The 26,162-nt window shown below is 39.3% G+C and overlaps 1 protein-coding gene and 1 long non-coding RNA gene across 2 annotated transcripts in view; one reads left to right on the top strand and one right to left on the bottom strand.

Moving 5' to 3' along the window:
- The window catches only part of LOC136825627 (uncharacterized), a 315,565-nt gene extending 290,353 nt beyond the window's left edge, over positions 1-25,212 (bottom strand). Inside the window, exon 1 of the long non-coding RNA XR_010849382.1 lies at positions 25,086-25,212. This is a non-coding gene — a long non-coding RNA (uncharacterized lncRNA). The remainder of the gene's footprint in view (positions 1-25,085) is intronic.
- The window catches only part of LOC136825625 (sodium-dependent phosphate transport protein 2B-like), a 37,015-nt gene that overhangs the window by 6,759 nt on the left and 4,094 nt on the right, over positions 1-26,162 (top strand). Inside the window, exons 2-5 of the mRNA XM_067082219.1 lie at positions 6,157-6,316; positions 11,587-11,727; positions 25,105-25,233; positions 26,064-26,149. Coding sequence (XP_066938320.1) covers positions 6,157-6,316; positions 11,587-11,727; positions 25,105-25,233; positions 26,064-26,149 — 516 coding nt within the window. The remainder of the gene's footprint in view (positions 1-6,156; positions 6,317-11,586; positions 11,728-25,104; positions 25,234-26,063; positions 26,150-26,162) is intronic.

A 26,162-nucleotide genomic window follows, 5' to 3' on the forward strand; every position in this document is an offset into this window, starting at 1 on the left:
TGTATGTGTGTGTATATATATATATATATATATATATATATATATATATATATATATGTATATGTATGTGTATATATATTTACACATACACACATACATACGAGGAATGAAGGATGAAGCGCGAGAGAGAATTTCTATAGCACAGGCCCCTTAATACACAGACCGCTTGGAGTTCAAACGACATTCGACACACGCACACGAAGAGCGAGCAACGATATAAACGAGACACGAACAATGTCGCAATGTACCATCGCGTTTGCACAAACGACACGTGGACATATTCACCTTAATTTGACGCGAAGTGAAGACACTCATTATAATCTGAAATGAGGAATGTTTGCTGCCTGAGAAAAGTGTTTCATCACTGACGATCATAAGAATCTTGACAACCCTGCGACAGGAGAGCATAGCAGAGCAATCCATTCCTCGCTCTCCGTCACGGGCGCACGGCTTCCAGGAAATGGCGCAAGAGCCCGATAACAATGGCTCCACTTGGCATGAATCAGAGCGACCAAATGCAATGACCGACTCCCTGTCAAAAACCCCATTTACACTTGATTTCAGAGCGTATTACGCGATTTTCAATGGGAATTTTGTGAGCCTCTATTTATTTTAGTGTAATAAAAAGCATGAGAAATCTTGTGTGAATGACACTATGAAATTTGGGGCCATTTACAATATCTCCTCTTGAGTGCCACGTTTCTTTGTGTGCTTTCACTCTGACGAGTGTGTACTCGTATGTATGCGTTCATGCAAGTGATCATCAATAAAAACGAGTGAAAAATGCGCCTACATTTCTTCGGCGCAATCGAGTTTTCTGTACAGCGTATAATGCTGTATGAGCCGCGGCCCATGAAACTTTCAGCCACGGTCCGGTGGTAGCCGATCCTACAGCGTTGCCAGATGCAAGATCATGAATAACTTTAACCTTAAATAAAATCAAAACTACTGAGGCTACAGGGCTGCAATTTGGTATGCTTGACGATTAGAGGGTGGATGATCAAAATGCCAATTTTCAGCCCTCTAGCCTCAGTAGTTTTTAAGACCTGAGGGCGGACAGAAAAAAGCCATCTCAATAGTTTTTTTTGTTACAGAAAACTAAAAAGAAAAAAAAAGTAACGATACCACGTTATAAAGCTGACAGCAGACCGGAAAAATTCGACTTCCCTCCTGGGGCAACCACCTACAGCACTACGCCCGAATTTTAATGACGATAAATTCCTCGACAAATTATACGGTTATTAAATTCAGATCCGTAAGTAAATGGGGTAAAATGAATATTTTTTTCACGAGGATGATCAGATTTGAGAGGGTTTTTGCCGACGGTCGAATTTCTCCCTTAGGTGGGTGGTTACATGGAGAATAGAGGCTGGAACACCTCCCCCCCCCTCCTTCCCCCGGAATGCAACCCTCTTGGTAAAATAACAGTCAATTATAATAACAGCCAAATAGGACACAGGATACAGCATTTCCTAAATACAAACTGTACCATAAGTCAGGGTATTTCTTCGTGAATACTTCAGATACATTCTCATGCTTATATATTTTTTTCTTGAGATTTTGTGACAGCACATGAACCGCACAGTACTTTATCAGCTGCTTCTCTTGCGTTGCAAAACTTATTACTTTACTGCGATATTTTACAACTTCAAAGGTGCTCTGAACTACAAATAATAAGAATGAGATTTAAGAATTTCCTATATTATTTGGTTTATATGGGTTTGTCTTACACTCTGAGTGGAGTTGCCCTTTTAGAAAGGAATTCAGCATATAGGCTATATATATATATATATATATATATATATATATATATATATATATATATATATATATATATATATATATATGTATGTATGTATGTATATATTATTCAAGCTAGAACCCACAACCTTTAATCACACCCACACTTACGATCCCCTCCGTAAAAAAAAAGACAAACCCATTCGTCTCAAACTAACCTCTCTTTGATACGAGTTACTTGAACATTTCTAACTTCTTCGTGATCGTTTCCTGTGTCTGAACAATCGCTGACACAACCTGAAGGAAAGACCATCCTGGGGCGCGAGAGGCAAATGGCACGCCCTATTGGCACGCCCTTCTTACATAAACCTCACTTCTCTACCTTTCGGCCTTGGTAGCCCTCGTAAAGGAAGATGGTCCTCACAAAACCCAAACATCACCCCCTCCATTCCCAACCTCTGGCCCCCCCCTCCCCCACCCAAAAATAAAAGCCCATTCCAATCTTAGGGCTTCATCTTTCTGAGCCTCGCCCACCCACCAGATAAATCCCTTCTTCCGTTCCCTTTCCTTCATTTGGGCGTGCCTCTGACGCCGTCCTTCCCAGGCAACTAAGCCATCTCGGGCACACAGGGGGCGCTTTCCTTTGTCTCCTTGGCAACTGGGAAGACGCTGGGCAGTTTGGTGCTCTTTCATAAAACAACGATCAATAACAACTCGCTTACCTCAAGTGCAAGAATCTTCATCTCTCTCTCTCTCTCTCTCTCTCTCTCTCTCTCTCTCTCACATTAATGTGTGTGTGTGTGTGTGTGTGTGTCTGAAGCAATGCACTGCATGCATGCGAGTGTTCTCAGAAAAAAAAAAGGAGATGGTGTCTCGTATAAGAAAGATGCATTCAATATTTACATCATCTAACTAAAACACACAGTATAAAATTGAATGGGAATTGACGCACAGAAAAACTTAACACATTACCACATAAAATGACATAAAACAAAAAAATCAAGCCCCCATAACGCCATTGAATAATGACCATGAACCTTGGAGTCCGGATCAACAGCTGTCCTGGCCTGTGACCTCAAGACACTGACTTAAGTGTAAAGTCATTCCACCATTCAGGCTAAAACTTAATACCGAATTTCACGTGAATTCATTTTGGAAGCTTCATTTGAAGTCTTTTTTTTTTATGATTATTTTTGTCCAGTAGATTTGCCCTTGGTGTTCCTACCTTGTCAAGTTTTAAAGCTCTGTGACGATGAAATCATAGTTAATGCTACAAAAAAACATGCGGTCATTTGCAGCCAAATTATTAGATGTGAATACCTGAAGATAAATTTCCACTTGAATTTATCTGCGCACACTCTTTCTCCCAACAGAAGATATTCAAAATATTAAAGATCTCAAATATTACAGAGGATTTACTTTTTTCCTCTCCACGTTTCCCACAGATCACTGGCGCTTCGAATCCGCGTTTTACTTCCGGCAATAGTCTCGCGAGTCACGATATGGCCACAAAAAGTATGAATGAGTATGACCCACACTCATGCGAGACAAAAGCGAAAATGAACGAAACACAAGACCTTTCTCTTAAGACTTGGTAGCAATGCAAAATGTTTACGTTTGATTCACCAAGGGAATATTCGTACCCCTAACTTCACACTGAAGAAACTATTGGAACAGATACTCACCTGTAAATGCTGTGCACGTAGGCAATCTAGGAACTGCTACTAAGATCAGAAAAAGTTAGGGTGTAATTTGGAGGCAACAGTGCAATAATTGAAAAACACTAATGCAGAATGAAAATGGTTTAACTGAAAGCGATAACGCTGATAAAAAATGTAAATATGTCTTATCATTAATTCTCTGCATTTTCCTTGCTTGTTGTTTACTTCCATTTGTTTTCTTCCTATATGTCAGACTCCCGAAGGAAGGAGTAAAAACTAGACTTGACCGGCACTAGCACATGAGATGATCTCGCACAGTCTCTCTGGTGAAAGAGCAATCATTTCTCAGCGCAGAGCTACCCAAACAGGACAGCATTCCTGTGTCACAGAACAACGATCCAATCGAGTACGAAAGGCAGTTACATCAGCATAACTTCACGGACAGTCAGAAAAGTTACCAATGCAATCGAATGCGTAAGATAGGTTGTCTCACTTAACTGTTCGAAACATCTACGCAATTATCAATATCAAGTAAAATGTGTTCTTAAACGATAAAAAAAACTGGGGGCTTTGGAAGAATCGAAACGGTAAAATAATAAAAACAACACTCCTCAGACTTACTAGTAAGTCTCAAACCTGCTACAGTACGAAGGAAGATTAAGCAGACAAATATCAGGGGAAACAAGAGCGACATCGAAACGTCGACGAGGAAGATGAATCATCACTCGAGCGACGGTTCGAATTCATCTGGAAAGGCAAAAGAATAAAATAGGAAAGATGCCTCGCGGAGCACAGCAGAATTCCAGGCGGGCGAGAGCGTCGAACCAATCTGTTCGAGTAAACTCAAATCTACGGAACTGAGATCCGAGCGTGGAGAGAGAGAGAGAGAGAGAGAGAGAGACTCTGGGATGTGCGTGGCGTGCACATACATGCCCACGACCGTATACTCAGCCGATAACAGGATGCACAAGTTAATAAACCACAAATCCTGACCATCAGTATCAGACAGCTTCACATTTTTGCACATCACTAGTTCCGTCGTGCAATGATTTTTCTTAATATTTTGAGAGCAAAAGATAGATCAAAATTGCCCTACCACGTCGTACCAACTGGGAAAACATAATCCTCTAATTTGAATTACACTAATGTAAGCTTCCTCAGTAACTCTGTGGACAAGTAGCGTCGTGCTAAATCCGGGAAGCAAATATTACACAAATCATTTTTATGTCTGTAAAACATGTCTTCAGAAAGGTTTTCCACCACGTCATGTCTCAACAGCCTGCGGACGTTCCTCATTACGCTAACCTTGAAGAGCAAAGGCTTAAAATAACATTCCACTTTGTCCACTGTCACACTTTAAAGCGCGTTTAGAAAAAGAAAAATGCCATTGCCAGCGCAAATGACTATGTAATATTATGTAATGCACTGCCTAGGTGCTCCGCCTTGCCCTTGGAAGGGGAAAATGTGGTCCGAACACGGCTTCAATATGCACTACTGTGGTGCCTTTGCTAACTTGAAAGTTCTTCAGTCTCGTAATTAACTTCTCATCTCATCATTAATGGAGTAAGATTAACGATTTTGGGAACTATTTGTTTTTACCAAAAGCATTTATTCATTCTCTTCAGTAGTCCTTTTATGATTCAAGGTCGTATCGCGCAGAGGCACACTGGACTGTCTCATCAATTGGACCTGCAGTTCTAATTCTCTAGCAACTCGGTTAGTTGCTTAAAGCGTGTATTAGTATACCGTGCTTGAATAACCATTCTGAATTTGTCGTCCAATGTTGACGTTTCCGCAAGAACCAGTTTTCAAGCCTTTAATCACGAACGAACCATTACGAAACTCGACGGAAGACAACGCAGAACGATAAAAAACGTTGGCCAGTCGTTGCCGGCCCGAGCGGCCCATTGATATCAATTTACGAAGCCGTATCGATGACGTCAGAAGGGGACAGGATGAAGAAAGAGCGATAGGCGGTCACTGGATGGTTGCTACGACTATCCGATTTACTTTTAACAACCTTCCAACGCATCACTATATGATTGTGGTATTCCTAACGCGCTGAAGTTGCATGGCAATTGACCGTTGGGTACAAGCACCGTTTGTTGAAATAATAAAACTACAAATTCGTAAACGATATTCGTTTGATTATATATAATTATTTAGTAGTTAGGTTGTGGGGTTTGCTCACAAGCGTCTAATACTTGTATCTTATTTTGTGCAGAACAATAAATTTTGAAACATGGTAGGAGAGTCGCATGTTGTAAAATCACACTATACTGCTATTATAAGACGCCATGCTGTATATAATTTTACTATCATTAAAGCGTTTATGACAAGGAAAAAATTCTTATATCGCTTTAGTACCAATGCAATGAGTCAATCATTACAGAACATCGCTTAACAATGGTAGATCTGCAGTTTTCTGGTTTTTTATTTTTTTTATTTTTTTATTTATCCATCAAACGGGGCCCGTTTACCTGTAAGTTACACCTTGCAGTGTTTTTGACTTCGTTCATACTTTTTAAAAATCTGGATGCATTGTGCTCAAAAGCCGGTTTCCCAATCAATACCTCTGCATCTGGGAGCTGTCGGTGGTGTGTGGTGTGATTGTACGAAATCTTTGGAGTCTTTAGGTTTCTTATGATGATTATAGTCTTCCTTGTATACTGTACACGCTAGACTTCACAGAGTAACTTCACACAGAACAGTAAACTCATTTTACAGTGTCTGACAATTTTATTCTCATTCACAGGAATCCAATGGACAGGTTAACCCGGCCTACATGGCGGATGGTCCTACCAAGGAGCAAGTGGCTGCCAAAGAAAAGGAAAGCCAGGCGAGACAGGTACCTGAAGATGATCCCTGGGCTGTGGCGGAGATCGGCGTAGATCCCAATGAGAAAAAATGGGCCGGTAAGAACATATATCATTTCATGAGTTCATTTATTTAAGAAAGGAAGTGATTGATTTTGGCAGGCGCTTCTTTTGAAGGTATCCAATGCTTAACAGTATTATAAATGTCCAGTAAGAAATGTCTAACAAACAATACCAACGTCTGTATGATTGGCCTAAACTTCAGGCGACTGTCGACCTGTAAGTTTTCCCGGACGTGTGTAAGGTGGCTGCTGGCTGCTAAGGCGTCCACTCAGATTATCTTTATATTTTTTTTTCTGGAAGTAACCTTGCAAACTCATATACAGTGTACGTCTAGCCAAGCAGAAAATCACTACACTTACCTTTACAAAAAGATCATAACCCCAATTGGCTTTTAATTAGGTTCAGTTCAATGGCTGCGTACAGCCTTCCATGACATGATGTAAAAAAAAAAAACATGGTTTTTAATTAATATCCTGAATCGTCGCACTTGTGATTCATGTCCATATATTATGAGTAATGACTGCCGGAACTGGGGCCAAAATCGCGTTCTATTTGGTAACCTCCGTTTTCTTGCTAACCCTTTTTGAGTTACCGTTCTCTCGCACGTAATTTCTACTGATTTGCTAAACTACTCTCTCCACTTGTGACACATCCTTCCCCGTGGCCATTAAATAATTCAAGTGCCAGAACAATCAGGACGGCTTGGCAGGTTGTCCGACTAATTTCAGATATCTAAACATGCCCTTCTGCAAGAGCGCAGAACCGGAATCAGCTGCAACCTCACTACGATACAGTTTTCACCACTTCTAAAAAAAAATAGCGCAAGGAAAACGCGTTTGTGTTTAAAAGACTTGCAGCAGTAACATGTGATTAAATTGTTTTGATGAATCAATACAAATCTTATTTGAAAGTCAGTTAACGCTTATTTGCACCAGACTACTCAGAGTTCGTTGTGTTGCCTCATATATTCATCTAGGCCATATAGTGTTCATTCGATAATGCTAAAAAATCTTGCAGATTTAGGGCGGGAATAAAATGAATGAGACTTACAAACCCTTTAGTAAGCGCCGATATCAACGCCCTAACTAATATTTCCCTTTATTTATTGGGGTTCCTGTAATCATTAATTTCACGCCTTTCTATAACGTCCTTCACTTCTTCATTTCCACGCTATCTTTTCTGTCACTTGTCTGCCTTATTTTCCCTCCGTACGCTAACTCATCTTTTCGGCGACAGCACTGCGATTACCTTCCTTTTTATTCATTTGTCCTTCATCAAATATTTTTGGGCGTCTTACGTTGATCGAGGCAAAATTATCTAGCCATGACCTAGCATAAGGGAGGGGCTCGATGAAGGTCAGACGGCCCAATTGTTTTTATGATGAATTGGTTAAATGCTTCAGTATTCGAGTGCCGTCAAGCCAATATGACTTACAACCGTCAAGCGCATATGACATATAAGAGATAACTGCTGTGTATGTTTTATAAATGCTTATTTAGAGACCTTTATGGATGAGGTTACAGAGTAAAAGTATATACAAAAAGATTAGCAAAATTAGTGAATCTTAAAAATGAAGTAATACTTGTTTGGCATTTCCTAACTTCAGTACATTGCATTTCAATGGCGTCTTGCCACCATAATTTTGTAACTTGGCAAGGGCGTCACCTGCCTCTCAACGAAGTTATTCCATATGATATAACGCCTGTAAATTCAATCAAAATACAATGAAAACTTCATGTTGTTCACTTTTACGAAAACAAGAAAGACATGTGATTATAAAAGGCCCAGCAACAGAACGTCTTACCCACTTAAGAAGAGACAAACCTGGATAGCAATCTCAGCCCAGCCGTGGCTGTGCCTGACTTGACCCTAGTCAGAAATAACCTGTCAGAGTTTTCGTCCAGTCACACAGAAATCTGAGACATCCGAGTCAAGATCCATGAATAAGTTATCTTTGGTGGGCATCACGTTCACAGAGGCAATGAAACGGAGGGTGTGGTCGGTATCTGGCGCGCTTGCATCTGTAATGCACGCACTTCAGTTTCACTGCGCTTGGCCAATACAATTTTACCCAATCGAGGCCACATTGTTACCTCCATTTTTTCTTCGTACGGAAGCATACTTGACCAACTCCAGTTTCCCCTCTTACACAATTTCAAGTCTTGATATTTAACACATCGGCCATGGCCCTTGCGATTAAAGTTTTCCTAAATAGCAGATGGTATTTTGAAGTAATGTAAGAGCACGAACCCAGGTCAGTATGTGGCCAGACTAATCGCACCACAACGAAAAACGACAGCATTAATTTTCTTAAGGAAGGGATATAAACATTTTCCCCAATCACTGCAATAAAATTATTTCAAGATTGCAAACACACTGAATGAGTGAACGTTGCTGATATTTCCCCCTAGCTGTGCCACGATTTGAGGCGTACTGCTACTCTCTCTCTCTCTCTCTCTCTCTCTCTCTCTCTCTCTCTCTCTCTCTCTCTCTCTCTCTCTTTGGTTCTATTTATTCTCCCGAGTTCCTTCAATGTGACTGCCTTCCCTGCCTGATCCATATTCATCTATCTATCTATCTATCCAGTAAACTAGCTATGTGCGTCACGACTTATCGCATCTTTACTGGGCAGGGCTATCAAAATAACTCGAAACTGGTTTCTGATGCCTAACATTACTGAGGATAATGATGGAGAACTGGGAAAAGTAGTCGTATCTCCTGTGACGGTTTTTGCTTGTTGCACTGGAATCGTCAGGTTTCTATCGTTCATTGCCTAATATTTACATAAAATTGCTGCCCATGAACCAAAAACATGAGAAAATTTTGAGATACTCAAGAAGGAGCTATCCAAACGTATATCTAACATCAGCTATAGCAATGAAGAAACTTATTCAAGAAATCTATAAACTTTAATTTACTAAGACAACTGTCCGATGAAAAGTCTGAACGCCTCGACCTCCAGTTCAGGAGCTAAACACGGCATTAAGCAGATAGGTTTTCGTGACCCAGGTCCGTATTTAATTCGCTTGTTGAATACTGCATACCCAATTGCCTCAAACCGGCCCCTTTTTAAAAACATCGAAAGTGATTCAGTCCGAATGTGGCGAACCCAACATTAATTGTGATTTTTAATGCGACGGGCAACCAAACGCCATCCATTAGCCGCAGCCCGAGGAAAAATAAATGAGAGGAAGAAAAGAAAGAATAGAAGCTGTGGACCTGCCTCTTGGAGAATGAAGGTCAACAGAGAACAAGGTTTACCCAAGGTTACAAACTTACTGCAAGACATCAAGTCGTGACCAGGTGGCAAACATACAAATCAGCCAACTGGAGCAGAAGGCAAGATTCTTCCTTGGGCGTTCTGAGGACACCTAAGCCTATGGCAATGTCGCTTTTGGTGCAGTTGATGCGACAGAGTCGGTTCAACTCCGCACTTCTTGCGTAACGTAGGTAGCAGCGCCCAGTCTCTAAGGGGCCGGCCCCTTTTTTCGACTAGTTTTCTTCCGTTTTTTTTTATTGTTTGACTCTGACCGACTTGCTATACTACAAGATTTGGACGGCCCGTAGGTGCTAACCGTACTCTACCCTCTCTTTCACTCTCCTCCCTATCCCTTGCCCATTCTCTCTCTCTCTCTCTCTCTCTCTCTCTCTCTCTCTCTCTCTCTCTCTCTCTCTGCCAGTGCAGTGTACTAGCTATTTTTAGACCAGATGCAGAGTTACGATATCAACAGTAACATTACAATGTCAAATGCAAGCTTACATGAATTGGCAAAATTCTAACACGCGCACACGTAGGCATTTTAAAGTGCAAGTGTGTGCGTGTGTGCTTATACCTCTGATAATGTTAGCAACCTACTAGAGCTGTCGGGCAGCTTTCATTTCTACGCCCTTTGAGGCCTCGCTTTGAGGACATTGCAGCGGACAGTAGCCAATAAGAATAACGATACATGGTGATCGGGCGACCTGTCAGCGTTTTCATTGGCGATATCACCAGCCATTATTCATGATCAAGTTAAGTGTTTTACCAGACTTACTTCATAATTCCCTGAAAACTTTCCAAGTACGAAGTATGAAAAAAGGGACACCTCTAACTATGTAAATTTTCATGTCCAGAAGAAAATTATTATTTCAATGTACATTTGCCACGAAGGAGGTTTCTTGAAATTGCAGATTTATTGCGACAACTTCGTTCAGTCTGTTCTCTCTCTCTCTCTCTCTCTCTCTCTCTCTCTCTCTCTCTCTCTCTCTCTCTCTCTCCCCTGAAGCGACTTTCGTTGCCACTTCAGAACTACAGTCAGGTTCTTTATCTAGCAAATCACCCCAAAAGATAAAGGCCTTCACTTCCAAATGGGGGGTTCTTCCTAGTGCCTGCCTCCGTTCAAGAGCATGCAATGAACGGGTATGTCCAAACGCTACGAGTATTTCATCACAGGGTTTTTGTTTGGCAATGAGGTAAACCAGACTTGCCTCGCCCTGCGCCCTTGACACTCAATTGTCTGGTGTTACTGGAACAGTTCAGTTCGTTACTTTTAGACCTCGAAATCTGTTACGTTCATCCCGATGCCTTAAAGAGAACGCATGATAAAATCGCCGTTACAAGCTTTCAGTGTGTGAAAAATCATTCTTCAAAAATAGGGTTACGCATTAAAAGTAGATGACCATAGCGATACAGAATAACCAAAAACGATAAAACAACGAAACAAATATTTCATAATTCTCTTCCATAAGCATATCTATAAAATTCCTCGTCATGTGTGGTATGGGTATTCAATGTTGCAAACGAGCACATTAGAGAAGTCAGATTTCATATTATAAACGTCTATAAATAAACTTACATAATTAAATGTTTCCGAGATGCTCGTGAGAAAAATACCAAAATCAATTCCCAATCTAAAATTTCTGAGAAGAAATGAATCTTTATTTCATTTTAATACATTGAAAACCTCACTCTCAATATCAACAGTCCATTCCTTGCTACTTTCACAAGCCTTACTCAACTCGCACTTAGCTGCCTGTGTGCGCTTTTTAAAATTTCTGGAACTTGAAATGGGGGAAAGACTCTCATTCCCTCAGCTTAGGTAAATGCATATTGGTCAAAAACTGAAAGAAAAAATGTTTTCTCTCTATCAAAATTTTCGATTTGCGGATTTCACTGTACGTCACAAATAGAAATGTGCATGGTGAAGTCCTTCAACTATTTGCAAATACAGAGAAATTTGGCGCAGCAATAGGCAGACGTAAAAGAAACGGCTTCAGTTTCACATTCCGAAAGAGATCTCGTTGTCATTCGCCTCTTACATTGACAGATATGACATCGGAGGAGAAGGCGAAGCGGTTGGCCCTCAACACCACCAAGATTATCGTCGTCTTCGGATTTCTTTATCTTTTCATCTGCTCCCTCGACTTCTTGTCATCGGCCTTCCGACTCATCGCTGGCAAAACTACAGGTAAGGGAAATTTACAATGGCTGATCTTTACACTTATATATATGATGAGTATTAACCTCTTCCTATATATATATATATATGTATAAATTTATAATTATATATATATATATATATATATATATATATATATATATATATATATATATATATAACGTACTTATCGTCCTCGACTTTTTAACACGAGACCCGGCACCGATCCTGTTTCGTAAAGACCTACTGATATTCTCTTGATTTAAGCAGTGAATTTGGTTAATCGACTGTGTCGGGTCACACCCAGTGTGGATTAGGGCTTAGGGCTAGTAATCTCTCGAAAAAACTTTCTCAGAACCAAAAAGTTAACATCACAGGAATATTTTATTTTTACACACACACACACACACACACACACACACATATATATCTCGCGACTGTGTCAGACATCATCAACACGTCTATTCTTCATTTTTTACGGCATTTCATTACTAGAACCAGTCAACAACACTCACGACCTGTCTCGTGGTCTCTGTGAGGTGAGCAACATTCCTCATCGCATGAGGTTGCGTATACCGCGTACCGATTCCTTCTGCTTTCATTAAGACGACTCCTACTGCCACTCACAAAACTGAATAAACCTTTCCCTCATTTCGATTTGTTTTCATGACGAAAGACCAAGACCTTTCGCGTATTGTGCGAGGCTCTTCAACCCGCATCAGACCTTCAGATTTCTTCTTTTTAGGCTCTCCTACTCTTTCCTAACGGGTTTTCGATAAAGAGGTGAACATTTCCTTGCTCTGACTGCTAAAATCTCTGAAGGTGATGAGGGCACAGCGCCTAAATCCGGATTAGTTCTAGTTGAAGAGTTAGTGAAAGGGAAGTGACAGGGCGTTGGTAACGCTCTCTCGAAGGGGAGCGCCACGTTCTCAGTGGATCTTAGAGGGGAGCAGTTAGTTAAGTTAGTTGACATCGGGTGAAAGGCTGGCGTGAGAGAGGCTGTATAAGGGTATCGAGTCGACATTTGCAACTACCGTACTTTATGACCCCACTGAACTGGTCAAATGGAAAACGAGATAACGTTTAAAGGGGAATTGGTGGGTGTGTATTATAATTATGTACGATCATTTTTGTTACATCACAGACTTACAGCACCTCGGCATCTGATTTATGTTCACCGTCAAATACTACAGTCTAAGAGAGATTTTTGCATATTAAATCCACCACTCAATTCACTCTAAAGAGCGTCAACCCGCGCCTGTTTTGCGTAATCCTGTTTTCCCGTGGCCACCGTTCCGTTTCAACTAGTCAGAGCAACAATCCTTCACTTATGCTAATGTTCATTGCGTCGTTTCTCTTGTATTTCTCGCCTGCCTAGATTCGATTGCCTTTCTAGGTAGTTTAAAAACGTCTTCCAAAACTTCAACATACTTCTGTTCAGTAATATGCACTCCTTGGCGATACGTATCTTAACTGAAAGTGATTATATAGTTTTAGAATGCTACATACCAGTGTACATTAGCATAAGCCTTTATTACAATCCTAAAAAAACTAGGCTGGTATTTTCGTATATCATGAAGATGCAACGCAGTCAATACACCGTTCGATATCCTTTGACCTGATGTGTGGCAAGTTCTCGCACTAAGGAAACTAACCCTCAGGTACGAGAGAGAGAGAGAGAGAGAGAGAGAGAGAGAGAGAGAGAGAGAGAGAGAGAGATTGCCAGCAACTACCCTTTAAGTCGGGGCACCTGGCCAGATGACCAGGATTCCACTGTTTACCTGCGTGTTTTTAAGGCGCTCGAAATTTTCCCAATGCGACCTTCGGGAAGTACGTAGTGTGATGGACTTCATTTACAATTCGGGAGGGGATGGGGGCTGGTTGTTTAAGAACTGGAAGAATTCAACATTTTTTGTCAGTTATTGAACGATATATACGAACATGCAAGTGCAAACCCGTTTTGTTATTATGAAGGAAGCCTTAAGAAATAAATGCACTTCTTGGTATATTATCTTAAACGAGGTTGTTGGGGCGCGTACCCCGCGCTACTGTCTCCCCTACCACCCCGCCCCCACCCATGGCGCAGAGAACCCGGTTTGCAAGGGGTGGGTGGCTGTGTCATGTCTCCCCTATCGTCACCCGGGGGGGGGGGGGGGACAAACAAGATCCACTCAGATTTTATTATTATAGATTAAAGAATATTTGTCCACTACCTGAATTTTAACTTGCGATATTTCCTCACTGTCTACAATAGATAAAGGATAAGTAACTGCCTTGCATATATTTCAAGGTCACAGTGCAAATTTGTAAGAAAACCCATTTGGTCAAAATACCACTTCATTCTGGCGTCGCCTTTTGAAATCACGAAAAAATCGGCAACTGTCAAAAGACTCGCCTTGTTTGTTTTGAACTCAGTAAGCTATGAGTGAGATCCGACTCCCCAAAAAGCAGTGTCATGGAAAACAACTTTCGTGGACCTGCCGTCATTTGCACGAGTGAAAAACACATGCAGAATTGGAAACGCGTCAACGCGATTTGCGTCCAGGAGTAAGGCTACGAGAACGGTATGAATCATTCCTTGGTGACAAAGGTCACTGAAGCTTTGTATGGAAGATCACTAGAGTCTGCAAAAACCTGATTTCCTCTGAATTGGAGCCTCACTCTTTCCTTCTCCTTTTTTGTTTCCGGAATCTGGGCCTGGGCTACCAGTGAGAATTAGGTTACCACCCCCCTCGCCATCTCTGTTCTAAAATGGGACTTTAATATCTGCACGTTTACTGAAATTGATTCAGAGGCTGACAGCGTGGTTTACGTTTGATGAGACTTATTTTGTTTGGCGTCAGATTTCGTTTTCCTTTGGACTTATACGAAAGCGGTCACTGTTTTCGTGGAGCTTCTTATAAATTAAGGTGTTTTTTCCACGCTAAGTGGCAGCCTCCTGAATTCTCTGTCATCAGCACCAAAAAATTATGTAAAATGCCAATAATTTTTGGTTAATTTCAGTCTTCAAAAGTATTTCCCCTTGTTAATCTCCTAGGTTTATACGTTTGCTATCTCAAGTGTCTTTCTCGGAATTTTCAGTTCCCAAGAGTAATTTCCTTACTTACCTCCCAACTTCAACTGGACCTGCTAATCAGACAACCCCTTACTGATTTTCAAAGGACACTTCATCAGAATCAATTACGATGCTTCTGCTTCGTAATGATGGTGATGTGGAAAAGCTAGGCATTCATCTCGTCTTACGTGCGCTTGCTTGATATTTGGAAGATGCCTTTTCGTAAATCTATCCTTCCTATACGTAGTACTCTTCGCCTTTTTGCAAGGTACATCTTCAAAAGCTCTTCGCTGCACAGTATTAATCGTTAATCCTGCCATCATCTTACTCGTAAATCTTGCTTGGTCATGGGCAACGAAAAATAATGACAAACAGTTTTTAGTTGCGGAATCTCAACTTCATTTCTTTAACATGGGTAGCCTTTAGCTTTAGGTTAAGCTTGAACCCATCTTATTTAATTCAAAACGAATGTCAGAACGAACTATTGCGTTTTATGGTCACAACATGTCGGTATTTTTCCTACCGTCACGCAGTCGATTTTCATTCACTAGCGAATTCAAAACGTTCCGGATTTCCAGGTTCTTCATTTAGCAAACATTCAGACTTCAGTTTTCGAAATTTGCAGGTGACTTGCAAAGTATGTTCCCATAATCCATGGTTACTGGGGTATTTTAATGTATGGTATTTCTTCCTTTGCTAATGTTATGTGCATATTTCAAATGCCCCAAAACCAGCTAACTTTATTGCCATGTACAAGTATGATTTTTTTAGTTTACACACATGTAAACCCGGAAAGAATATATATATATATATATATATATATATATATATATATATATATATATATATATATATATATATATATATATAATATATATATATATATATACGTATGTTTGTGTGTGTTGGCTCTTATCTTGCTTGCTTGCTTGCTTGCGTGCGCGCGCGTTTTGAAAAAGGGCGATAAAAAATTTTGAAAAAAAAAATTCAAATAACGGAAACGTCTAAAATGACAGCTGAATAACTAGATATTCACTGACACACCGGCAGACAGACCATTTCTCTGGAAAATACAGGAGGAATTACGGTCTACGATTTTACCAAGGTCAACAAAAGTAATGACTCCCTCGGTGGCGATGCGAGCGACGGAGAGAGAGAGAGAGAGAGAGAGAGAGAGAGAGAGAGAGAGAGTATATATTACATAATGTATATATATATTATATATATAATGTATATATATACACATGGCATTTTAATACATATAAAGTATTAAGCTACTCTACCTTGGGGATCCGCATGTGTCCTCAGGATTTCCACACTAAAATAACGACCACAGGGAGTTCTACTGAAAGAATACCACTAGTAGAGAGAGGGGGGGCGGGGGGGGGAGACGAGAATACGTGAATCACAGGGTAATAATTACGTGGCGGAATGACGGAGACAAAAGCTGAATGTCAAGACATGAAAAACAAAACGAAGCAAGGTTGTGGAAAGCGAGCCGGATAACAATAGCTATTCAATGCCGTTTTTCCATAACAGGACCGTAATAGAAACATGGACATGAAGCAGATATGAGAGTATAAATCCTTGTGAACTGCTTAAAGTCTGCTAAGTTGACTGGTGGCGGTATGGCCAAACTACTCCTGTACCGAAACAAGCCTTCATATATATAAATCATTTCAATCAAGTAAGAACTTCACTGCCGGTTCAATACGCGACTGCTGCGATACAATCTGAACGTTCATCTCTGCAGTACGTGTACTCTGGAGGCCATAAACTGTACGGCCAATTAATACAGAGAAGGCTATACTACAACGAGGAAACAATAACGCTAACCTCGTTTTTGTTTCTCGTTCCGCTTGTTAGCGACAAAAGACAGAGCTACGATATATTATTCTTTGGATTTTTCATAGTTCCTTTACCTTGAATGAATGTCTTGTTTTAATATCTTAAGGCAGAGGCATTCCAGGATCTTAGCGTGACTGTCGTGTGATGAAAACTGCCAGTAAATATTTTGATGTTGAGTTCCCATTTGCCGAGGAGACAATGATCGTTTTTTCTTTTTTCAAGTTTATCCGATAATCATTTAAAGATTCGACCTTGTGATGCCAAATGTTTTGAGAGTGGGAAGAAAAATACACAGAAATACATATATAATATATATATATATATATATATATATATATATATATATATATATATATATTTTATATATATATATATATATATATATATATATATATATATATATATATATATATATATTGTATATACTGTATATATTCATCAGAGACTGTAGAGCTGCAAGATCGGCGACCGTTTCACTACCTGACTTTTTTTTTTTTTCTGACACGACTTTGGATTCACGACGCTTGTATCCGTTATATACATCTCCCCCTCCACTCCCCACTCTCTCTCTCTCTCTCTCTCTCTCTCTCTCTCATTCAGACAAAAAATAAAGCATACAGAAGTATGCATTTTGACAAACCATTTCTAGGACAAATTTTAATTCTCTTTTGTTTGTCAGTGAAGAAAATCCGAGTTCTATTTGACGGAATCTTGCTTAAAATACTGACCGGTATATGAAATGAATATTCTCAAGTCAAGAAGTTATGGTTTAAAGGGATCTGCTTAGCACGGGAACTAAAATTAATATAAATCAAAATACCGTCTATTAACTCAAACACATCAATGGGTTATATCTGGATTTCACTTCATATTGCAACCAAGCCGAGAAAATGTATTAACAACATGAAATGGCTTAAACGCAACTTATGCCGTGTAACTGTGAATATTTCATGATTATCTGAGACGTTGAAGTGGAAATTACAGGGTCATCAAGTGGTGAAAATACTAGCTGTTATTTAACATGACTTCTTTTGGGGATGGTGATGCACTGTTTACGAAATCTCTCTCTCTCTCTCTCTCTCTCTCTCTCTCTCTCTCTCTCTCTCTCTCTCTCTCTCTCTCCGGCATTCCTTATCAAATTAACGCGTCTCAGGTCTGGAATGCGGTTCAATGTTCAAGATGACGTTCAGTTCAAGACTGGTTACGTTTAAGAGCACATTTGTATGTGCGTCGTCATTATTACGCAAACCAACCGACTGGAAGAGCCCTCTTTTTAAAGTGTAGCTGTTTTCCAGTTCACTTTGTCTGTCTCTGCGGTTCCTGCATCAACTCAATCTCAAAATCGCACTGGTTATATTATATATATATATATATATATATATATATATATATATATATATATATATATATATATATAATTCTAAAATCTTTCAATTAGCGAGAAGTAAAAAGTTCTCTACGGTGGCTCACAAAAATACAAAATACTTTATACCATGATAATAATGACATATACTCCTACTTAAATGGATGTTCCAACGATTCAATAAGCTGTACACCTAAAAATGAGTTTCCCACGCACCCACGTGGTTGCTCTATCGCACAAGGATCCTCACAAACGCGAAATGCAACTCGGCAAAAAATGTTAAAAAAAAATCGTCTTCACTCCCGGATCCTTGGATGAGGTACTCGGACCTTTGACGTCACAAGAGTAGAAATAACCGTAGGCGGAAGAGAACTAGAGGTCATAGGTGAGTTCCCATACCCGAAGAAATGTTTAGAATCCTCGTCACTTCAAGATAAGAGGGAATATTAGTATGAAGGTAACAATTATAATATTCACCCGCTGGAATAAGTGTGAGAATTTTACCGTCAGAGATGTCCACCAAGGCCACTCAATTTACGACAGTTTTTCTAAAACTTGAATTTTTTTTTTTTTATACTACCTTCCCAACGCCTCCTGCCACCACTGTTACCGACACTGTACCGTTGTTTTGGGCTTTGGTTTTCTTTTCGTGCCCCACGGCTTTCAATGATGCTAGTTTTGTCAGGGAAACATTGTTTGATATTTGACAAATTCGTATGGATAAATACGAAACTCGTACAGTACAGAAATGACAAAACTGAATAAAATGAACACTGATCAAATTCTTTCATCCGATTTCCTACATCCAAATGCATTCATGACATAAGGTGCTTACTAAATGACATGTCCTGCCAATTAGATAAAAGACCTACGCGAATCAAATCTCAGTTCCGGGTACGAGTACTGTATTACATAAACCTACATCCGGGAAGGTTTGCTTTTTTGCAATTGTTCATGCCAATATATTACATCCATTAATAAGCAGCAGATCAGCAGCCGTACTGTTCTGAGTAAACAAGATACTACATCATAAGCGGATGCAATGACCATCACGAGTTCCTTTTTATTATTATTATTATTCCTGCAGAGTCAACAACAGGATGCATCATTCTTCCTGTGAAGATAATCACTTTCCTTCTCATACGACTGGGAGGAGAACCCGTAGTGGGTGCATCACTTATCAGTTACCAGGATCCAGTTCCTTCCAAGGAAATGACTTGGGTCAAGGAGCTACACATGCAGTGGAGGGGAGATGGGGATTTCCTTCGGGACCTTCGGGGATTCCGAAGCGATTATGACGATGGTTGAACGTTGCCCGCTCGAGTTCCGTCTGGAACACTGGTGGTTTTGAAGAACATGGCATAAACTTCATCCGACGTGAAAATGTCGTTTGCTTGTTGTCAGCGTTGAAGAATTAATGTCATTTGCGCTTGGCAGTTATCCGCACTGCTTTCTAACACTGAAAGCATTTCAAAAACGAATCTTCAACAATAAGTATGAAAATAATAATATATAATAATAAAAACAGTAAAGTACATACAGGTAGTCTCTAAATGTAAATGACGTCAAAGACGAAGGAAGAGAGACCAGCTACTAAGGAACCACGCGATCTCCAGAGAACTTGTATTTATAAGACACTAGCTATATACTGCCGGCGACACTGCAGGGCTGATATATAGAATACCTCTCAACTGTCGTTGCTGACACGCCAAGGTTGCGTTACCGTATGTGGCACAGCAACCGCCAATCTCACCCACATCAGTCGTGGTGCCAACCGCCATTTTATACCTAGACAGAGAGAGCTTGCAATTTTTTTTCGAAACGATTGCCTGGGTACGTGCCTGGGTACGTCCATTCAGCACCTTCAGTAGTATTGTGCAATGGCTTTCCCGTGGCTTGAAAAAGGATCCAGGGTATCGTACAATCAAGCAAGCTTGGCGGTCAAAAGATTCTTTCTATATATCTATTTTCTATTTTTGCTTTTAAATATAAAAAAAAAATTATACATATATCAAAGAGATGTCATGAATGGAAAGTCTGTGGTTTGGGCTGCATGATCTAGTCATCTTCCTTACAATCAAAACAATCTGTGATACAAAAAATGTATCTGGTTCGCTCATTTTGTGCTGCGCAAGTAAACAATAAATGCACAATGCAAAATATCATGTTTTCCTCAATCTCTGACTTTAATCTGTCGACTAATCAGGTTTTTCACTTGGCCATTTTTTTAATTTACTAATATTTATTTGTATGGAATTTCCTTATTCCTAACACTTATTTACATATTAGCTACGGGTGCCTTTATACATACATATATACATACATACGTGCCCACCCACACACACATATGCATATATATATATTTATATTATATATGTATTATAGTGTATTCATTTTAGATTAAGAAAAACATGAACCTTTAAAACGGAAAACTGTGAGCATAAGCATAATTGTACACGTACCCAACTGTGCGCACGATTTTGTCTGTGCTTTTGCAAGTATGAATGAAACTCTTGTCATTGTCTACAACTACAGACTTCAAAAGTCGCGCCAGTAAGCTCATCACCACCATGTTGGGTATTCAAGGTTTTTTTTTTTTGTAACTGGCCGATACTTGTAAGTTTTTGCTTCGTTTTTTGTCATAACTTCATTTGCATACCCTTTATCTAAGTACGTTTGTAAATGCGCCGGCGCCGTTATGATTTTGATAAGCCGCCGTCGTACCGTTTCGCCTAAATGAAGGTCGAGAATAATCAACGAAGCGCAGATGGTTTTTGACTTCCCTGAAGTATTGAAAGCATATGCCGCAGCTTTTTACATGAACGCTGTCAACTGATCGATCTTGTAAGAAGCGTCCTCCAGTACATTAACAAAAATGGCTAGAACCTTGAATGCTGTACAGTGCAGTGCAACCAGCTTCATCTCTAAACATTTCCTCCTCCTCCGATCGAGGTGAAGATGATGCTACAGCCATCCAGGTGGTCACTCATCTTCCAATAACCGCGCGCCTTCTTCATTCTCCCAAGGTCGTGGCTCCGTCGACAACGGCCCAAAAGAACCATCCTTTGGCCTCCTCGCCTTCGTGCGAGCGCGCCTCCAGGATTTTTTGCTCTCTCCCATCCCGAAAGGAAGTCTTGGGAATGCCGACGATTATGAGCAGACCCTCTTGGGGGAGGGGAGGGGACGAGGGGGATGGAGGATGGTCAGAAACGTGGGCAGGGTGCTTGCATAAAAAAAGATGGCATTTGTATTTCTCGAAGAGGCATTCTTGCTGTTGTTTTAAGGTCGGTAAAGTTTGGTGGAAACCTATACTAAGGGAGAATGAAAGTAAGCCATCAGTGTTTGTGAGAGATTCTAAAAGGGTAAGGGTAACTGAGAATGGACGAGTAATCGCATTTTGGAAATTATCTTGTATGTGAATACTACAGTTAAAAAAGAATCTGGTTTAGAGGCTTTAATGCCCTTTCAGTCATGTCTTGGGCACATACTTCAGCGCCTGAAAAATGAGTCCATCTGTAGACAACTAAAGTATTAGTAAAAGATTATAATTCCCTCAGAATGTTATCTAAATTGGAAGAACCAGACCCACTAACGTGCGACCTGCAAAGACACACCACAGATTGTCAATTTAATGACAGCGATTTGCCAAACAGAAATAAGATTCCCGAAGGTCAAAGTCTGTTTCAACTGTTTCAGTTCCACGCTATAAAAGGAAAGAAAAAAAAAAAGACGTACAACTAAAAATGCTCACGATTCGATGACCAAGGCCGTTGCGACGTCGGCCAGCCTATTTCCAAAACCTTCATTACGTAATTTGAAGCCGCCTTTCTGCTCACGCATACAGCAGAAAGTACTCTTGAAAAAGTGCTACGTGCATTTACACGCACAAACAATCTCCCTCCTCTTTTACATGTACCTAGAGTAGTGATCACTGCCAAGGCAGTACATTGAAAAAAAAAAAATTATATATATATATATATATATATATATATATATATATATATATACACATATACATATACATACATATTCATACATACATATGTACATATACATATTCCAATACTTCAACACCTAATGCATCCCACAGAGTTGTGTTTGAGTAAGTAAACCAGTATGTGGCTATGGCAGAAGATGTTTCCTTCGAACATACGTATCCAAAGATGGACTTTAATGACTGCTCTGTAGACCTTGGACTTTAGGAGGGTCTGATCGTGAGGAGGACATTTTTACACCAGACAGATTCAGACTAAGCTGTAAACGCCTTATAATTTCTTCATGCTTCGTCACTGTCCTTCAAATCTGATTTTAGCCTTTCAAGCTATGTGCGTGTATATATATATATATATATATATATATATATATATATATATATATATATATATATATATATAACATATATATGTGTATATATATACACATATACAGGTATGTTTTTTTCTGGAGTTAAGGTTTTATCTTCTTGACATTTTCTCATTCATGTTTATACATTTTGTTCATTGCACATATCTCCACGATTGTCTCTTCTTCTAGAGGTTGACCATTTTCTATCTGAATTCTCAACCCACTCCAGCTCTTTTGAACATTTGTCACAATTATTCTCATTTTGTTCTCACGACCAACAAAGTCCGTTGAGCAGTCGCAATCCGGTCAGGTGGATCTTTCCATGTCTAGAGCATGTACCCTCTCCAGGGGGTTCTCTTTCCAATGTTTCCTGGGTCTCCCCGATGCTCCACTTCCCTCCACTTTATATTATATGCACATCATTTATTCGTCTTCTTTATAACTCCACAAGCTTTGCTGCATTTTGGTTATGAAGCTATGCAGAGTGGGTTGCTCTCAAGGGACCCTTTACACCCACTGAATGTTTTCTTGAGTGTACCATATGTTTACTTTCCTGAACGTTTTCTTTGGTGAACTGGCTATTTTCTTTTACCCGAAAGGCGTAAGGAGTGAGGAACTTTTTTATATAATTGTCTGCTGCTTAGCAATATGCAAATGTAGCAAAACTTTATGAATAAAACGTTCGTTACAAAATAGCTTATTGGTAGACCCCAGGTAAATATTTGTGCATCTCGACTAAATTTGTATACTTATACAAAATATAATACTGTACAGGTCTTACCATGTCAATAGCGCGAAGTTCTACAAGTACGATTTTTTTTTTTTTTTTCTTTTGGATCAATTCACGTTTTCACATTTACTCTAAACAATTCCTCAATAAATGTCCGGTTTTTATATTCCTCAGTTTCAATACACTTATAACAATGATTTTTGCTGACGTAGCTTTATCAAATATTTTTTAATGGCAAGCATTTATCAGGTATACTTCAATTGATTCCTAAAACTGATTTAATTACTTTCAAATCTCCCGAGGATTCAACTGCTTGAGAGAGAGAGAGAGAGAGAGAGAGAGAGAGAGAGAGAGAGAGAGAGAGAGAGAGAGAGAGAGAGTCCTTACTGTAACTTTCGACAACACCTTACACATTCCTGACCTTGACGTCTAGGATACTAGCGCTGTGGGCTACGCTCGACTCGTAACCTTTCCGAATTCCGTCTCTTGAGATATACTCTTACATAAAGCGTTCACTACTACCGGTTTGCAAACTTTGAATGCACGTGGCTTAGTTCATCGGCAATTTACACTTTTGACTTAAAATGTATCAAATACTAATCTACAAACATCTTTAACGAAATATGGATCTCTACATATTAACACACTTTTAGACTGACTTTACTTGTATTTTAAATTAGGTTTTCTATTCGTTCAAGATCCTAATTTTGTATGCGATATGCAGTTGTCATGTGTGAACGACAGATGTGTGGGTCCCAAAAGATGCTACAAACTGTATATAGCCTACTGGAGGGCCTTCATAGAGTCTGATTTACTGAGAATAAAATATCCCAACTTATTCATCTCTTGAAGATGCAGCATGGCCTAAAAACATTAAAAGAAAATCGTCAAAACGGGAGTGATCGTGGGATGTTTCTGTATGAGTGCGTCTGTTAGACAGATAGATAGATAGATAAATATATCTATCTCTATATACTGTATATCTATGTATCTATATATATACAGATATATAGATATATAGGCATATACCTAATATATATATATATATATATATATATATATATATATATATATATATATATATATATATATATATATATATATATATATATATATCTACCTATCTATATATAAAATATATACTGTATATATATATATATATATATATATATATATATATATATATATATATATATATATATATATATATATATAACCTGCAAATCATTTATCACTCATTTCACCTTGAAAAGGACATGACCTACCATGCATTTTTGCTTTTGCCGAGTTTCAGGCAACGACTTACGCAATCTCTCCACCTGATGATACCAGTTCAGCTCCAACAGGGAAACTAGTTCGTGTATTTTCCCCCGGGTATCAACCAAACGTTGTCCGGACTTTTTTTAACGAGCGCGCGTGTGTGTGTGTTTAATATGAAACTTGGTTAAACAATAACACACGAATTTCACCAACACTTTTTTTCACTGACTCGGCAAGAATAAGAGAGGTTTCTGAGGGAATCTTCCCCGAGTTTTTTGCCCCAAAAAACGTTGGAGGAGTAATGGTTAAGAAAAATTCCCCATTATTCGACGATGACTTAGCAACTATTAGTGGGGTTTCCGGGGCATAAGAAATTAGGACAGTGATCTGAAAGTGATAATATACATATATATATATATATATATATATATATATATATATATATATATATATATATATATATATATATATAATTTTTTTTTAACGTACACAGTCACGGACGTCTTCGTTTTCATGAATACAGTAAACGACAGCGGCATACGACAGTTGTAAATAGCAAAACCAAATTCACCATACACCGATATCCTTCCTCCTCAAGTTAATATCCAAAATTTTAATGAAACCCAAACATTTACTCATTTCCTTCTCTTAGACTGCACGGCAATAAATGCAGAGTCCAATTCCCTTCCTGTTCGGTGCGAAAGTTGACACCAATAAAAGTAGTGCACTTGTATTACTTACCCTCTCACAAGTGGAGTCAAGAAGAAAAAGAAAAGTTCGGTACTCACTCTTTCGCTTCCTTTGCAGGTGACGTCATGAACAACGACTATGTGCAGAATCCAATAGTCGGTCTGATGATCGGCATCCTGGTGACGGTCCTCGTTCAATCCTCTTCTACCTCCACGTCCATCATCGTCTCCATGGTTTCCGCTGGAAGTAAGTAAAAAAAAAAAAATGTCAAGCATACCTTAGTTACGGAAATTTATTAAGGAGAGAGAGAGAGAGAGAGAGAGAGAGAGAGAGAGAGAGAGAGAGAGAGAGAGAGAGAGAGAGAGAGATGATAATGCAAGTTGAGGGAATGAATCGAGATGATAGGGGAGGTATGCAAAGTAATGTAATTAATCACGTGAGGATGGCTGACATAGCAACAATCAAGAAAGAAGTCATGGAGATGGGGAATTAAGTAGAATAAGGGAAGTAAACGCGATATGAAGCAATCAAGTCGATATAATGAGAGTAGATACAGGTGTTAGGAGAAATATGCACAGAACTACAGACGTTAAGGTGAGCAAAAATGAAAAGGCAACGAAATAGTAGTGAAAAAATACACTGAAGTCGTCGCGGTAATGGCGACTGAAAACCTTAAAGTATTCAACCAGTTGTTCCCGAAATAATAACATAAAACCGTAAACATTCTATAGAAAAAAGAAACTGCAAATTTTCAGTTACACAAAAGAGGTTCGCATGACGAACCACATTGGGGTCTTCAAGAATACACACACAGATCTGAAAGTGAAATATGAACAGATGTGCAAGAGATTAGGGCAAATATACGGAATACTTAGTGGTTGGCTCAATAATGGCACATATTAGTGTACAAAACTTAGACCACTTCCTTCACAACGATATTTCAAATTCTTTGTTTATTGTCTGATAAAATAAATTCATCTGGACTATACATTGAATACCTAGCATGGCCTCGATTATTTTTCACTCCTTTGCATAACACAATATAATACTGACACGCTTAACCTTTTTTCTTTCAGTCCTTAGCGTTCACACTGCAGTTCCAATGATTCTGGGATCCAACATAGGAACTTCTGTTACCAATACCATCGTTTCACTAACTCAGGTATGAACATACA

The sequence above is a fragment of the Macrobrachium rosenbergii genome, chromosome 39, assembly GCF_040412425.1.
Source record: "Macrobrachium rosenbergii isolate ZJJX-2024 chromosome 39, ASM4041242v1, whole genome shotgun sequence".
NCBI lineage: Eukaryota > Metazoa > Arthropoda > Malacostraca > Decapoda > Palaemonidae > Macrobrachium > Macrobrachium rosenbergii.